The sequence below is a fragment of the Stenella coeruleoalba genome (genome assembly GCF_951394435.1).
Source record: "Stenella coeruleoalba genome assembly, chromosome: 7".
In the NCBI taxonomy this organism is placed as follows: domain Eukaryota; kingdom Metazoa; phylum Chordata; class Mammalia; order Artiodactyla; family Delphinidae; genus Stenella; species Stenella coeruleoalba.
Genome location: NC_137153.1, coordinates 34,880,876 through 34,897,441, shown reverse-complemented (window position 1 = coordinate 34,897,441; position 16,566 = coordinate 34,880,876). Strand labels below are relative to the sequence as shown.

General features: G+C 39.0%; 1 protein-coding gene across 3 annotated transcripts in view; it reads right to left on the bottom strand.

Annotated features, from left to right (window-relative positions):
• Positions 1-7,948: 7,948 nt before the first annotated feature.
• PTPDC1 (protein tyrosine phosphatase domain containing 1) overlaps positions 7,949-16,566 on the bottom strand; it is a 90,257-nt gene continuing 81,639 nt past the window's right edge. For 2 of the 3 annotated variants that reach the window (XM_079925505.1, XM_079925507.1), the window contains 3 exons: positions 15,739-15,924; positions 12,951-13,061; positions 7,949-10,382 (listed from right to left, as the gene is read on the bottom strand). In XM_079925505.1, the coding sequence (XP_079781631.1) occupies positions 10,266-10,382; positions 12,951-13,061; positions 15,739-15,924 (414 nt within the window). In that variant the 3' untranslated portion in view covers positions 7,949-10,265. The remainder of the gene's footprint in view (positions 10,383-12,950; positions 13,062-15,738; positions 15,925-16,566) is intronic. The other variant, XM_079925506.1, reaches the window with a different exon arrangement.

Sequence of the window (16,566 nt, the reverse complement as noted above, 5' to 3'; positions counted from 1 at the left end):
TAAAAGGAATACAAATCGGAAAAGAAGAAGTAAAACTGTCACTGTTTGCAGATGACATGATACTATACATAGAGAATCCTAAAGATGCTACCAGAAAACTACTAGAGCTAATCAATGAATTTGGTAAAGTAGCAGGATACAAAATTAATGCACAGAAATCGCTCACATTCCTATACACTAATGATGAAAAATCTGAAAGTGAAATCAAGAAAAGACTCCCATTTACCACTGCAACAAAAAGAATAAAATATCTAGGAATAAACCTTCCGAAGGAGACAAAAGAATTGTATGCAGAAAATTATAAGACACTGATGAAAGAAATTAACGATGATACAAATAGATGGAGAGATATACCATGTTGTTGGATTGGAAGAATCAACGTTGTGAAAATGACTCTATTACCCAAAGCAATCTACAGATTCAATGCAATCCCGATCCAACTACCAATGGCATTTTTCACAGGACTAGAACAAAAAATTTCACAATTTGCATGGAAACAAAAAAGACCCCGAACAGCCAAAGCAATCTTGAGAACGAAAAACGGAGCTGGAGGAATCAGGCTCCCTGACTTCAGACTATATTACAAAGGTACAGTAAACAAGACAGTATGGTACTGGCACAAAAACAGAAAGATAGATCAATGGAACAGGATATAAAGCCCAGAGATAAACCCATGTACATATGGTCACCTTATCTTTGATAAAGGAGGCAGGAATGTACAGTGTAGAAAGGACAGCCTCTTCAATAAGTGGTGCTGGAAAACTGGACAGGTAAATGTAAAAGTATGAGATTAGATCACTCCCTAACACTATTCACAAAAATAAGCTCAAAATGGAGTAAAGACCTAAATGTAAGGCCAGAATCTATAAAACTCTTAGAGGAAAACATAGGCAGAACACTCTATGACATAAATCACAGCAAGATCCTTTTTGACCCACCTCCTAGAGAAATGGAAATAAAAACAAAAATAAACAAATGGGACCTAATGAAACTTCAAAGCTTTTGCACAGCAAAGGAAATCATCAACAAGAGCAAAGGACAACCCTCAGAATGGGAGAAAATATTTGCAAATGAAGCAACTGACAAAGGATTTATCTCCAAAATTTACAAGCAACTTATGCAGCTCAATAACAAAAAAACAAACAACCCAGTCCAAAAATGGGCAGATGACCTAAGTAGACATTTCTCCAAATAAGATATACAGACTTCCAACAAAGACATGAAAGAATGCTCAACATCATTAATCATTAGAGAAATGCAAATCAAAACTACAATGAGATTTCATCTCACACCAATCAGAATGGCCATTGTCAAAAAATCTAGAAACAATAAATTCTGGAGAGGGTGTGGAGCAAAGGGAACACTGTTGCACTGCTGGTGGGAATGTGAATTGGTACAGCCACTATGGAGAACAGTATGGAGGTTCCTTAGTAAACTACAAATAGGGCCTTCCCTGGTGGCACAGTGGTTGAGAGTCTGCCTGCCGATGCAGGGACACGGGTTTGTGCCCCGGTCCGGGAAGATCCCACATGCTGCGGAGCTGCTTGCCCGTGAGCCATGGCTGCTGAGCCTGCATGTCCGGAGCCTGTGCTCTGCGATGGGAGAGGCCACAACATTGAGAGGCCTGCGTACCGCAAAAACAAAAACAACAACAACAAAAGAAAAACTACAAATAGAACTACCCAATGACCCAGCAATCCCACTACTGGGTATATACCCTGAGAAAACCATAATTCAAAAAGAGTCATGTACCATAATGTTCATGGCAGCTCTATTTACAATAGCCAGGATATGGAAACAACCTAAGTGTCCATCATCGGATGAATGGATAAAGAAGATGTGGCACATATATACAATGGAATATTACTCCGCCATAAAAAGAAACGAAATTGAGCTATTTGTAATGAGGTGGATGGACCTAGAGTGTGTCATACAGAGTGAAGTAAGTCAGAAAGAGAAAGACAAATACCATATGCTAACACGTATATATGGAATTTAAGGAAAAAAATGTCATGAAGAACCTAGGGGTAAGACAGGAATAAAGACACAGACCTACTAGAGAATGGACTTGAGGATATGGGAAGGGGGAAGGGTAAGCTGGGACAAAGTGAGAGAGTGGCATGGACACATATACACTTCCAAACGTAAAATAGATAGCTAGTGGGAAGCAGCCGCATAGCACAGGGAGATCAGCTCTGTGCTTTGTGACCACCTAGAGGGGTGGGATAGGGAGGGTGGGAGGGAGGGAGATGCAAGAGGGAAGAGATATGGGAACATATGTATATGTATAACTGATTCATTTTGTTATAAAGCAGAAAGTAACGCACCATTGTAAAGCAATTATACTCCAATAAAGTTGTAAAAAAAAAAAACCAAAAAAAAACTTGACTTACCAGTGATGATATTGACCTTGATTCCCTGGCCAGGACCTGTTTGCCAGTTTTCTCCACTGTAACCTGATACACCTTCCTGGCCCCTTCCATATTATACTTTCTGTAAGCAACTTACTAAGTGCATCTCACATTTTAGTGGGGAAGAGAAGAGTATCTACCTAAATTAATCTGGAATTCTTCATAGGAGATTTGTCTCATCTCCTCCACTTATCTATTGCTCACTTATTTATATAATTATGGCCTCACAGATATTTTATAGTTTTTGTATGGCTCATGCATTGTAGAAAAACAAATGGGCTGGATTTGGCCTGACCCCAAGTCTAGGAGACTCCTCAGGAAGGACTCATGTGAATAATATTCTCTGAGTTATTTTATGTTCATACAAATGTGTGGCCTTTATATATAACGGTTGCATTGCTTGGAAACAAAATCCTTTTTTCCATTTCTTCAAAAAAACAAAGGGGGGCTGTTGGAATTGCATTGAATCTTTAAATAGCTTAGAAAATAGCTTGACATTTTAACAAGCTACTCATGTATCATTTATCTTCTGGCATGGTGTTGCTTTTGAAAAGTCTGATGTCAGTCTGATTTTACTTCCCTTTTAAATGACTTGGTCTTTTTGTCTGATTCTCCAAAGAGGCTTTACTTTTTCCTTTAAAGTCCAATCATTTTACTAGAATATGTGTCATTGTTGGCCAGTCTGGGTCGATTTTCCCATGTATTGATAAATGGAGTGAACTTTTAGTATATACTTTTAAGTCTTCTTCTACTGAACAATTTTTTTGGTATTACAGTTTATAATTTGTTTTTTCCATTATTTTGGCTTTCTTTTTTGGATATTACTATTATACTTATGTTGAATCTTCTTTGACTGTCTTCTGTATCTATCACTTTTCTCAAATCTTTTTAATCTTTGTAAATTTGTTTTCCTCCTTCCCACCTTTGTTTCTCTTGGATTTATTTGCTCTTGTGCTCCATCTAGTTTAATTTTCAGTTTCTCAAAGCTTTCCTTATTTCTAATTTTCTTGAGTTCATCTGCTTTCCTTTCAGAACTTCTTTTTATCCAATCATGTCATTTCTGAGTTTTTCATATTCTAATTTTTTGCTATTCTATCATAGCTTCTATAATTTTTAAAGCTCATTTAAATATTAGGTAAGTATTTGCAAGCATATTTTTCTGGCATCCTTTCTTTATTCATAGAGATGTTATTCTGCACCTAATCCATTAATCTTTTTTATTCTTTTAATAATTTTATATGGGATTGTTGCTCATTCTATGTGAGATGGGGCAGAACTGCTTCCCTACCTTCATGGTTTCAGGGCTTCTCTCTCTGTGGTTTTTGAAAAGTGATGAAAAAAAAAAAACAAAACAACAACTCATACTTTCTGTTCCTCTCCCAACTTTTAAAAAGATCTTCTCTTTCCTTTGTCCTCAATTTCTCCCTCCTTGTCAAATTGAATTCTACTTCCAGCAGCATCTCCTTAGTAGGAGTCACAAAGATATTTATGTTAAGAAGTACAGAACAGGTTTTTGTTCTTCTAAATGAACTATTTTAGAAATTTTTCAATTACTGATATATATAAATATCAATAAATATAATACAACTAAGCAAAACTTCTTTGAGGAACTTAATGATTCTTAGGAGAGCAAAGGGGTCCTGAGATAAACCAGTCAGAATTGCTGCAGAGGAGCCAGTGTTTGTTGTGTGCATTTGTGTATGCAGAATCCACTGTCACATGCGTGTATGTGTGTATCAGTGACTCTACAGCTTTACTTTGTCACATAGTGTCTCAGTTGCTGAGAATGGAATGCTGAAGTCCCAACCCTAATTGTGGCTTTGTCTATTTCTCCTTTCAGCTCTATCAGGTTTTGCTTCATGTAACTGGACGCTCTGATGGTTGGTGTGTACGTATTCAGGATTGTGTGTCCCTGGTGGGTTGATCCTTTTATCACTGTGTAATGTTTCTGTAATTTTCTTTGCTCCAAAGTCTACTTTATCAGATACTAATACAACCATTCTGTTTTTTAAAAAATAGTGTATGCTATAACCTATCTATAACATTGTATTTTAATGTTTCTGGCAGACAGGATTTATTAATCATTTTTTATCCACTTGGCCAACCTGTCTTTTAATTGGTGCATTTAGACTATCTGAATTTAGGTAATTGTTAGAACTTAAGTCAGTCATTTTATTATTTGTTTGCTTGCTTTGTGTTCCTCACTCTTGTTTCTTTTCTTTCCTGTTGTAGTTATTTGAACATTAAAAAAAAGTCCATCTTGATTATAGTTTGTGAGAGTATCACTTTGCATAGTTTTCCTAGTGCTTACTGTAGGTATGACATATGTAACTTGGCACAGTCTACTGGCACGGATATTTTACTACTTTGAATGAAGTGGAGAAATATTACTTCCATTATGCCCCTATACACTCCACTCTCTTGTTTTTAAATATAATTGCCCTAGCTATTTTTTCTATATACACAGACATCAGGGCTCTCCCCTCCTTTCCTCTACCCCCTTCCCTTTCTTTTACCCTCATTTATTGAATCCCTTTTATGTGCCCAGTGTTAGATTAGGAGTAGTTCTATGGATGAAAAGAATATCAACAAATCCAGCATCCTATGTTTAAGTCCTGTGAGAGACAGAGATGCATGTGAACACACACATGAGAGAAGAGGAAACACAAATGTCCCCAAACATGCAATAACACATTGGAACTCTATCTCCATCAACTAGATCTGGCAAAAATCAAGCATTCATCAGACAGTACTAAGTGTTGACAAGGATGCAGAGCAATGGGAGCTCTCATTCATGGCCGCTGGGAGTGTAAACAGGTACAAACATTTTTAGAAATGCTTGTCATTGCATAGGAAACTGGACGTGTGCATACCTTAAAGCCCATAAATTCCACTCTGAGCTACACAGGCTAGAGAAACTTGCGTGTGTGCACTCATGTGTTTATATTAACGTACAAATATAAACCACCAAGTGTCTATCACAAGTCAAAGGGATAAATGGTGATATATCCACACAATGAAATACCACTCAGCAGATAACACACAGATCACACATCAAAATGCAGAAATATGAGCATGTTGAGCAAAAAAAAGCAAGTCACAGGAAAATGCATACTGCATTCTTCAGTTTACATGAAGTTTTTAACCAAGCAATGTGTTATTTGAAGTAAAACTATAAACACACACAAGGTACACTGTAAGCACTGAGGAGGAGCAGAGATTTTGCTTTCTCCTGTGTCAGTCAGCTCAGGCTGCTGTAACAAAATACTACAGATGGGTGGATTAAACAACAGACATTTATTTTCCCACAATTCTGGAGGCTGGGAGTCCAAGATGAAAGTATCAGCAGCGTGGGTTCCCCAGTGACCTCTCCTTGGCTTGAAGATGGCCATATACTCTGTGTCCTCATATCTTCCCTTTGTGCATGTCTGTGTCCTGATCTTTTCTTCTAAGGACAGCAGTCAGATTGGATTAGGGCCCACACATATGGGAGTCCTTTTAACTTAATCACCCCTTAAAAGGCCCTATCTCCAAACACAGTCACATTCTGAGGTACTGGGGATTAGGACTTCAACATATGAATTTTAGGACATAATTCAGCCTATAACACCTCCCCACCTCCTTGGTCGTCAGGTAGTTGAATTTTACACTTAACAAAGAGTTAATTAGAACATATTCTGTTTGAAGGGATCAGAGCTGAGTTTTGAAGCACATCCAGAATTAACTGAATAACAAGTGTTGAGAATTAGTCTTCCAGCATTGTATAGAAAGAGTGCAAGTGTGGACTGAAGGGGGTAGCAAGGTGGCATACAATGCAGAACTCAGGGTGCTGATGGAAGGAGAAGATAGCATGGACAAGTGACGTGGCAGATATAGACTTGGCTCCTGATGGCGGGATGAATGATGGAATGATTCCTGGGTGTCCCCAGAATCAGCAGAGTGCAAGCACAGAGTAGCACAAATCAACTGCTGAAAGAATAGGAGTTTCATATTAGTCTCTTCCAATTGTACTGGAACTCTAATGTGAGCATACAAGATATTCTTAGAAAATAATTGATCATCTAAACTTTGCTAAAATAATTCAGAAAATGTCACCTACCAGTCCCAGGTACATTAAATTTAGTATTTGGCCCATATTTGATAATTCTTGACTTGCAGAAATGGCCATTCAATATGGTTCAACCTGATTCAACGTCTGAGTAGTCTTGTTTTATTTTTAAGAGGAGAAAGAAAATGATAAAGCAATTCACTAAATCAAAACCAAGGAATATTTGAAGACTGTAATCAAATGGTCATGTAAGTAGGAAAGTATTCTAAAAACATAACTTCTCTCCCAAAGAGGCAATTTTAAAACATGTTTTCATTTGCTTCCCAGAGGCAATCTTAAAACTTTTCATTCTTAAAACATCTTTTCATCAAAAAAGCCAGGAGGCAAGAGCATAACAGCCTTCTATTGTGATATAAATTGCAGTGGATGTATGAAACTTATTTTGAGTGCAAAAGGTTTTATGATATTAAAGTCTTATTGGGACATTATTTTTAGTGACTGGATATTTTAATTGATGGCTTAGAACGAAGGTTTGCCACAGCTCCACTATTGAATGGCTCCATTGTGATTACTTATAAATCAGTTTTATTGTCAGCGTTGGGCTAATCAGAGATCAGCTCATGCTTAAAAGCATAACTAAAAAATAATGCACCACTGTGTAACAGGATTTGTTGAATTTTTCTCCTGCCATTTTATCTGTAAATAATTTTCAACACCTAACAATGAAAAGGGCTCCTTTGGTAAGGTGCTAATCTTGGGCCACATTCATAAAAATAAAAAGCACCAAAGGGAATGTGGTTCTTGGTTCACTTGCATTGAAAATATATCAATGCTTATTAATTTTGAACAACAAAGATCCTATGAGTAAGCTATCACTTTTAAACAATCACCCAAATTATTTGGGGGCCTTCAGATATCAAGAACTTGGGGCATGCACTGTTTACAACATAGCATCTCTGGAAATTTTTTTAGACTTCTAGAGAACAGCCAGAAATAGCACTCAAGCATATGAATAAGTGTCCTCCACTTTAGAGAAAATAGAGATACTTTCTCTTTATTGAAGTATGATATATGGCTATTTTCATGGAATCCAGAGTGATGAAAGCACATACTCTTTCTCAGATGGAAATGGGAAGCTGGCTGAAGCTATGAGAAAGTAGATCAGCATAGCATTTCTGAGTTATGCAAATAGATGAAGCAATCTCTAAAACAGCAGCACTTCATCTCAAAGAGCATCAGCAAATTCTCTGAAATAGGAAAAAACTAAAAAGTGTGATATGCTAGAGATTTTATATATATATATATATATATATATATATATATATACACACACACATACACACACGTGTGTGTGTGCATATATATATAAAACAGTAACAGAGTGAGCTCACTCTTTTTCAGAGGACAAAAAATGTGGGATATTTTTGCTGCAGTTATGGATAATGTGATGTTTTATAATGCCATCGTGGAGTCAAGTGGTGAAAGGGCCTCAAGAGGGAGGTGAGCATGGTTCAAAGTCAGTCAGAGGGGAATTCTTTCATCAGCCAAGTGTGAAAAATACTTCTCTCTTGGTCTTGTAAGAGAAGTAAGCAAGACAAGCATGTGCTCAGCCATAGTAGTTAAGTTCTGAATGTGTGCGCTTTTGGCCCTTTCCACTCTGCTGACCTAAATTTTGCAGCCCTGTAACTTCTTCCAGTAGGTAGATTTCTATCCTCCGGGCTACAAAGAACTCCCCACCATTTCAAAGACAGGAAGGCAGGAATCTTGCTGACCTTGAGATTTTCCTCACACATTCCTCTTAGAACCCTCCATCCCTTTGTCATTCTGAACCGACAGGGTGGGGACTGACTAGAGCCTGGCTAGCTGACTATTCAGCCTGCAACTCAGGCTGCCCATCAGGATACTCTAATCACAAAGCCACATCTTTATCATCGGGACCTCAGAAGCACCAAGCTAAAGAACTACAAGACGAAGGTTATGGGTTTTTTTTTTTCCCCCACTTTTATTCAAATTAATACAAAATCTGTATACAGTCTAATTAATTTCTCCCACCATCTCTCTTTTTCAGGCTGGTGCACTTAGATTTTAGACATGCACTGCTGCGGTCACATCATGGCTGTGCAGGATCTATCCTCTAATTTGAAACGACCATTTCAGACACACAAGCCAAAAGCCACTTGTCAAATAAGCCATGGGTGATGCCTGCCCACGTGAGACTGACTGAGATGAGGATAAACATCTTTTTAGGTAAAAAACATATTTTTATAATGTACCTTTGGATAAACGTAACTGTTTTCTCCCCTTCTTTCCCAGATCAGGCACTTGAAAATAAGAAATTTCAGGAATGGGCAATCCAGTTCATTAAAATTCACTGGATTTGATTTCCTAAAAAATTCAAACAGCGTGGCATTTGGCATTTGCCACTAGAGTTAGTAAGACCGATAATGACTAAAATATTTTTGATGTGCTAGAGCTTGATTCAGAAATGCACAAGTTGGAGAAATTTCACTTGTTGTAAATTAGCCTTATTTCCCCTGAAATTCTGTCTTTAAGATTAAGTAGTAGCTTTAGTTAGAAACTGGTTTAATATCACTTTTATTGGGAAGAACTACTATCTGTTCTGTGGCTTGGCCTCTCGTGCCCCACATATTCATTTAAATAATATTTAATGGCTTCAATTGCTGATAGTTTTGTTTATAAGGAACTAAAATATTTTGAGCAATTACTTCCTCTTATCCAAATGAATGCAACCTACGTTGAGTCAAATTCAGTTTAAAAGTCTTAATTCTCATAGAAGTAAAGCAGCCAAAGATAGGGCCCTGAGGCATCTGGGTTTATGGAACGATAGACTCAGGAGGTGTGGGCTGGTGCTCGAGCTATCACAGCTATCACAACATCGGCAAGAACAGAACTGCCTCTGGGGAGAGGCTATGGCTGGGGTGCCCGCCCCTGTAAGACAGTTCTTTCTGCTGGAGTCCTGCAGCTTCCCATACTGCCTGTCACTGATCTCACTTTCTCTGTAAAGATGCTGTTCAGCTTAGCAACAGCCCAGGGGAGTGGGAATAAGGTTTGATGTGTTGAGAACTGCTCCTTCCGCCTGTGACAGCAGAGGTCAGTGAGGTTGTCTGGAAGCCTGACAAAGAGCAAGTCTATTTCCTACAGTAATAAGTCCCAAACACTGCACTGTCAATCCTTTAACGTAAAACTAAATCACTCTGAAAAATAATACATTTGAGATCCTTTGCCACACTTATAAAAAGAAAAAACAGATTCAAACAAATATTAAAAAATCCTTTAAAAATGTTGAGTCAATTGCCTTCTTATTAACAAATATAAAACCGTTTAAGACACTTGGTGACTTCCTTAGGTCGTGTATTGGGGAATAGACACACAGTGAAGTTTTACTACTAAAATTATCTATTTGGTAAAAACTCTAGGAAGAGTTCCATCAATAAGATAATTGTTTTGGAAAGAAGAGTTAAAACTTTTTCCAAAATGTCAAAAAGAATAAGGATGTAAACACCACATTCTTAAAATATTAATACAACAATATTAATCCAGTTAAATAAATAAAAGAAGTGGCACCAACTTTATGGCAATTTTTCAACACAAAAATGTAACTCAAGGATATTTTAAAATAAATAATTGCTCCAAACAGGAACAAGCATTCTTAGCACAAACCAAGAGCATCTGAAATAAAGTGCTATGAGACGAAGCAGTTCCACATTTCAGCTTGTTCATCTATGAGCAGAAATGCCATCTAGAGCTTCAGGTCTGAAATATTCACGAGGGGAAAGTCAGCTTCACTAAATAGCAGGCTTAGGGCCGTCTTTTGCCATTTTTCTTTTTTCTTCCAGTGTGTGCTTAAATATTTTCTTCAGGGTGTTGTAAACTATTGGTCCATTTTCAGAATCAAAATTAACCTGGTAACAAAGAAAATTCATATTCAGGATACTATAACAAGGATTTTAACCAGTCTTTATTTTGGGAGAAAAGGGGGTGGAGAAAAAAACAAAGACTTATAAACCAAATTATATACAATTAAAATGCACACACAATGCATTTCACACACTAGTTTTAATTAAAATACTATATTAGAACTGCCAATCATGTCAATACCAAATTTATGAATGAAAACTAAAAAAATTAAATCTAGTGCCTGGATATGTACAGTACTCATGAAGCAAGTCAACAGTGAGTGTGATGGGGGTTTTGAATGCAGAGACTAATCATGGATGGTATAAGGGAAAGGTCTCCTTATTAAAACAATGCACACCAGCTTAACTGTTGGACTGAGGTGACCTGAGGGGGAAGCCTAGCTTTCCACCTGTCAGCAATTATAGCCTCAGGTCATACCTAATCTTTCTGTAAAATGAAGACCACAAGATCCATCTCCTTAGGATTTCTCTGAGTACTAAATATGAGGCTCTAACACAAGCTTGGCACATGTAAATACCTCCATAAAGTTAATTTCCTTTCCCACTGGGGGGAAGGCACCACATATACATATTTGGATTGTTTACCCAAGTTCACCGTATTGCAGGGTTAGGAGTGATGTTAGGACAGAGAACCAGAGCAATCACCACACCTCCACCCCACTCCCATCGCCAAAGCAATGTGTGACTCCTTAGGAAAGGATCAGGATCACTTGGCCAGTGATCCCTTCCCTCCTGGAGAGAGAGAGTGAAGGCTGTTCCCTTATGAAGGGCTGGGAAGAGTCTGAGATTTCACCCTGATAACACACCTTATAGATGCTAGCAGAAGACATGAGATTGCTGGGTCAGAGACAAACAACTTTATGACTGAAGGCAGCACACGCTCCATAAGCACATGGGTTCCCTTGCCCTCCAACCCCCCTGGGGATGATGCAGAGGGACACAGGTGGAGTCTGCATCACAGCTGAGGAACTCCATGCTTAGGCAATCCCCCATGTTTGATGAGGGAGCTGTGGCAAGACTGCTAAGCTTTGGCCTGAAGGAAACATGATCTTTGTTACATAGGAAGCAGATGCTACACAGATTTCCTTGAAGAGCTAGCCTGGAATAGAAGCTATCAGGGCCTTTGCTCCTAAGATTGTGCACAAGGGGAGAGACCCAAGAACAGTATTCTAATATTTTTACAGACAGATTTGGAACAACTGGTATATTTAACTTTTCATTAGTATCCCCCTAAAAGGTCAACAGAAGTTGTAAAGAATTCCTACCACTTTCAGAGAGACCAGTATTCAGGATTTTTTTCCAGTTAAATTCAGAAATTTAACTTTATCTTAATCATTATTTTGTCTGTCCTATCTGCAAAAACTTATTAACAACAGTTTGAACTGTATACTTTGTTAAACACCAAATCACAACCATCCCCACACAGCAGTGGCCTCTGGGTCTATGAAAACATAAACAGAGACGTAAAGGATCACATGACTTTGGTTTTGAGGCACTGACTCTGGAAACAGTCATGAAGAGACTGAGAGGATGCAAAGTGGTTACTGCTGTAAAGCATCAGATGAGGAACAAAGAAACCTGCCAGAAGGACATCACTTTGGAAAGAGTGGATGGGGAAAGAGATTGGTGAATGAGTACAAATAATAAGTGCTATTATCATTAATGTTTGCCACAGATGCTGTCATCGAAAAACTGGGTTCTTTGTTTAATGACATTTTTGTATCACATACGAGAGATACCAAACAAATTGGTTTAAGAGGTATGGGGAACATTTTCTTTCTTTCAATATTCATTTGGCTGCACAAGGTCTTAGTTGTGGCATGCGGGGTCTTTTGTTGTGGCAAGCGGGCTTCTCTCTAGTTGTGGTGCACGGGCCCCAGAGTGTGAGGGGTCAGTAGTTGTGGTGCGTGGGCTTGGTTGCCCCGTGGCATGTGGGATCTTAGTTCCCTGACCAGGGATCGAACCTGCGTCCCCTGCATTGGAAGGTAGATTCTTAACCACTGGACCACCAGGGAAGTCCCAAGGGACCCTTTTCTCTTGGTATGAAATCTGGCGTGTTTTTTCAGCCAGGAAAGACTGCTGCAGGCCAAAAGGATGTGCATGGAAAGGAAACATTATTTTACTTTTTGCTTAGGATTTGCCAACCAGACACGGTACCGAACTGCTAACGTTGGATGTTAAATTCTCAGTAGACAGTTTCTTGTTCAGACCCAAGGTAGAACTGGCTCAACAAGAAAAGATTCTCTGAGTTCTACTAGGAACATGATTTAAAAATATTTTCTCAACACTCAATTGTTTCTCTCTACACAAAACTTCTTTGTTCCAAAGTTTTCCTTCAAAAAGCCCACAGTTCAGCCTTTTATATCATTGTTAGGAAACTGATATTTTGCAGCCAAAAGTTTGCAACTATTTTCGAGAAATGTCAAACACATTTCCATTAAAGGGAAACATGGCCAAAAGGTTTATTTTAGAGAAGCCTGGTGACCCTCGGATTCTGATTTACAAAGATGATACTGAGTGTGGTCTGTAGGGGGAAAGAGAAGTGCCACCCACCTTAGTGAAGGCTTTAATGGCACGTGCAAGAACGGCTTCCTCCACGTGGGCAGGAATCATCTGCAGGCTCACTATGCAATGCAACACGCAAAGAATAGTCTGTTGCTGCCCCTGTTTTTGCAGAAATCAAAATCAAACAAGTTAGGGGTGGGATGGGGAGGGTGGGAGGGAGACGCAAGGGAGGGGATATATGTATACATATAGCTGATTCACTTTGTTACACAGCAGAAACTAACACAACATTGTAAAGCAATTATACTCCAATAAAGATGTTAGAAAAAAAATGCCTCAAGAAATAAACTTAAAACAACTGCTAAGCCAAGAACTGGTTTGTGACCAAGTAATCATTACCTCAAATACTAAACTATCTACCAAGGGCTCTACCAGTGTTTAGGGTTATGTGTTAACTTGAAAAGCTTTCAGTAGATAATATCAAAGCTGGTTAGTTATTACACAAAGTAGAGTTGAATCTGAAGATAAGTGCAATTTAAAATCAAATGCCTTCCATGCAGTGAACTGAGGACGATCCATTCTTGTTGTTTCTAGACATAATCGTTTCAGTATGGCCAGTAGATGCTGACACGTCACAGCAATACGTGGACTAGATGGCTGGGTACTCAGTGCTCAGTACCTTCATCATGTCTTGCCAGTGGCAGACAATACTGAGTGGGGAGGGGCAGAAGAAGAAAGACAGCCACAGCCCTCCAGGAGCATGCCATAACATAAGGGGGAAGGTCCCTGAAGAATGTGTCCCCAACTTGACTCCTGTGGGTTGCTTTCTTTGGAGAAACAAAGGAGAAACTCCATCACTGGAGCAATTCGCATTCAATACACGTTGCCCCCTGAGAGCCACTAATTTCACTTCTGGAAATCTACTCTAAGGACATGATCTGAAATGCAGAAAAACCTGCAAGCACAAATTATCATTACAGTGATGCCTATAAAAGTAAAAAACTCTAAATAAGGTAAATGCCCTGCATGTGAGGGTTGGAGTGAATGATGAGGAAACAGCACAATGTGACAGAAAGTACATGACCTTTGTGCCGGAGTTTGTATCCTGCTCTGACACATGCTGCACACTGTGGGCAGACTGCTTCACATTCCCTTTTATGAAAAGTGGGGCCTCTACCTCTCTGAGTTATGGAGATGAACAAATATATATAAATTATGACCTAGCGAGGGCCTGGCCCATTGCCACCCAATGAAAGTTAACTGCCTTCCTTATCCACCCTCCTGTTTCATCTCTAAAATTTAAATGCTCAGAAAATAGCCTAAGAAAGGGACTGCAGATACAGGAATAACCTTATCTTTAAAGACATGCATCACACAACTGTGAGCAAGTGCCTGTCTGTATCTCTGTGTGTCTATATGAAGTAGTAATAGTAGTAGTAGAAGATTTGGAAGCAATGAGGTGTTTACACCACAGCGTAGTAGGTTACTCAAGGCTGATTATAACATTGTTTCCTAAAACAAAACAAAGCCTATTTATAAATGAAAATTTAATATCTCTTCAGGGTTAAAAATATTAAATTGTATAAAAGAATCTACAATGAAAAGTCTCTCTTGCTTCCTAGATCCACTGTCTCCTACTACTATTCTCTAAAGCAGGGGTCCCCAACCCCCGGGCCACGGACTGGTAACAGTCCATGGCCTGTTAGGAACCAGGCCGTACGGCAGGAGGTGAGCAGCGGACGAGTGAGCAAAGCTTCATCTGTATTTACAGCTGCTCACCATCACTCGCATTACTGCCTGAGCTCTGCCTCCTGTCAGCATTATGGTGAGTTGTGTAATTATTTCATTATATATTACAATATAAAAATAATAGAAATAAAGTGCACAATAAATGTAACGTGCTTGAATTATCCTGAAACCATCCTCCCCCCAACCCACTCCATGGAAAAACTGTCGTCCATGAAACCTCTCCCTACTGCCAATAAGGTTGGGGACTGCTGTTTTAAAGGCAACCACCATTACCAGTTTCTTATTTTTCCCTCTATATTTTATACATACACAAATTATATACATAAATGTATATATGTGACACACACCCTTTTTAAAGAAATACAAATGAATGCATATTCCAACCTACCTCAGTTATTCACATTATATGTTCACAGTAAATAAGTAGAAACAAATACTTGAAAATGAAAAAGTGGTTAGTTATAACATACCCCCATGTTAGAGCATTACCTACCCATTAAAGTTAACATTAATGAAAAACTTAAACATGGAAAAATACCTATGTTACAATTTTGAGCAAAAATGAAGTATAAAGTTGTATGTGAAATAATTTTTACCAAGTTAACATATGCATCAGTAAGATTGAAAGAAAAGACTTGAAAATGTTTAAAGTAGTTCTCCTGGGGTTATGGGTATTTTCCCTTTTTATTTTTTGTATCTTCTAAATGTTTATACTGGGAATGCATTTCTTCTCTTACCTTGGAAAAATTTAAATTAGACCCCGATAAGGGATTCTGTGTGAATTCTCTTTTTTTTTTTTTTTTTGTGGTACGCGGGCCCCTCACTGTTGTGGCCTCTCCCATTGCGGAGCACAGGCTCCGGACGCGCAGGCTCAGCGGCCATGGCTCACGGGCCCAGCCGCTCCGCGGCATGTGGGATCTTCCCGGACCGGGGCACGAACCCGTGTCCCCTGCATCGGCAGGCGGACTCTCAACCACTGCGCCACCAGGGAAGCCCTTCTCTTTTTTATAATGTTTTTTTTTTCAGTCTGTAAAACTTGTATTGAGGGCCTTAGTTAACTTCATCAACTGTTCAACAGCTACTTTACCTTCTCTAATAAAAACAGTGCTTCTGCGGCATCCGCAGATCTGTCAACCAACATGTCCACGTCCTCTTTGGTTATCACAGGCTCCTTCAGCTGCTCCACCCAAGACCACATCAAACTGCACAGGATGAAAGGATCCCTTTCGCCACATATTCTTTCCCAAGCTCCATCTCGGGAATTTAGTTCTTTCTAAAAAGGAAGGAAGAAAGAAAGAGAAAAAGAAAGGAGAGAGGAGAGGAGAGGACAGACAGGAAAGGAGGGAGAGGAAGAGAAAGAGAGACACAAAGTGAGGGAGAGAAGAGGAGAGGGAGGCAGGCACGGTTTGACATCTGATGATCCTTACTTAGGCTGTCCAGGAGAGTACACTCTTAGGCTCTGGGGTGTGGAATGGGACCCCTCCCAGTGACCCCACTTCCAGCCAGTACCTTGGGCTAAGACATGCAATTTCTCTAAGCCTCAGTTTCCCTTTGTAAAGTTCATCTCCACCCCACAGGTAGACTGACTAACTGAGAGGGCTGTTAAAGCTCTTGGTACAAAGAAAGGCTTAGCTAACCTGAGTTCTCCACTTTGTTTAGAGACCACAGAAACAGTTCAAGAAGAGGGAACCTTCCTTTTCAGGCTCCTTGGAACAAAACAAATATTTACTGCAAGGAAGTAGAATGGTAGATGAAAAAGTGTAAATGAAAAAGTGTAAAAGTGCCAGAAAGTCAGTAAATGTGGTATATGTATTTCTTTCAAATTCCTTTTTAGAATCCTATCTAGAATTTAACAAACAAGCCCTGTATTCTGAAATTTGATAGGGTAAAATAACTAGGAAGTCTTGCCAATACT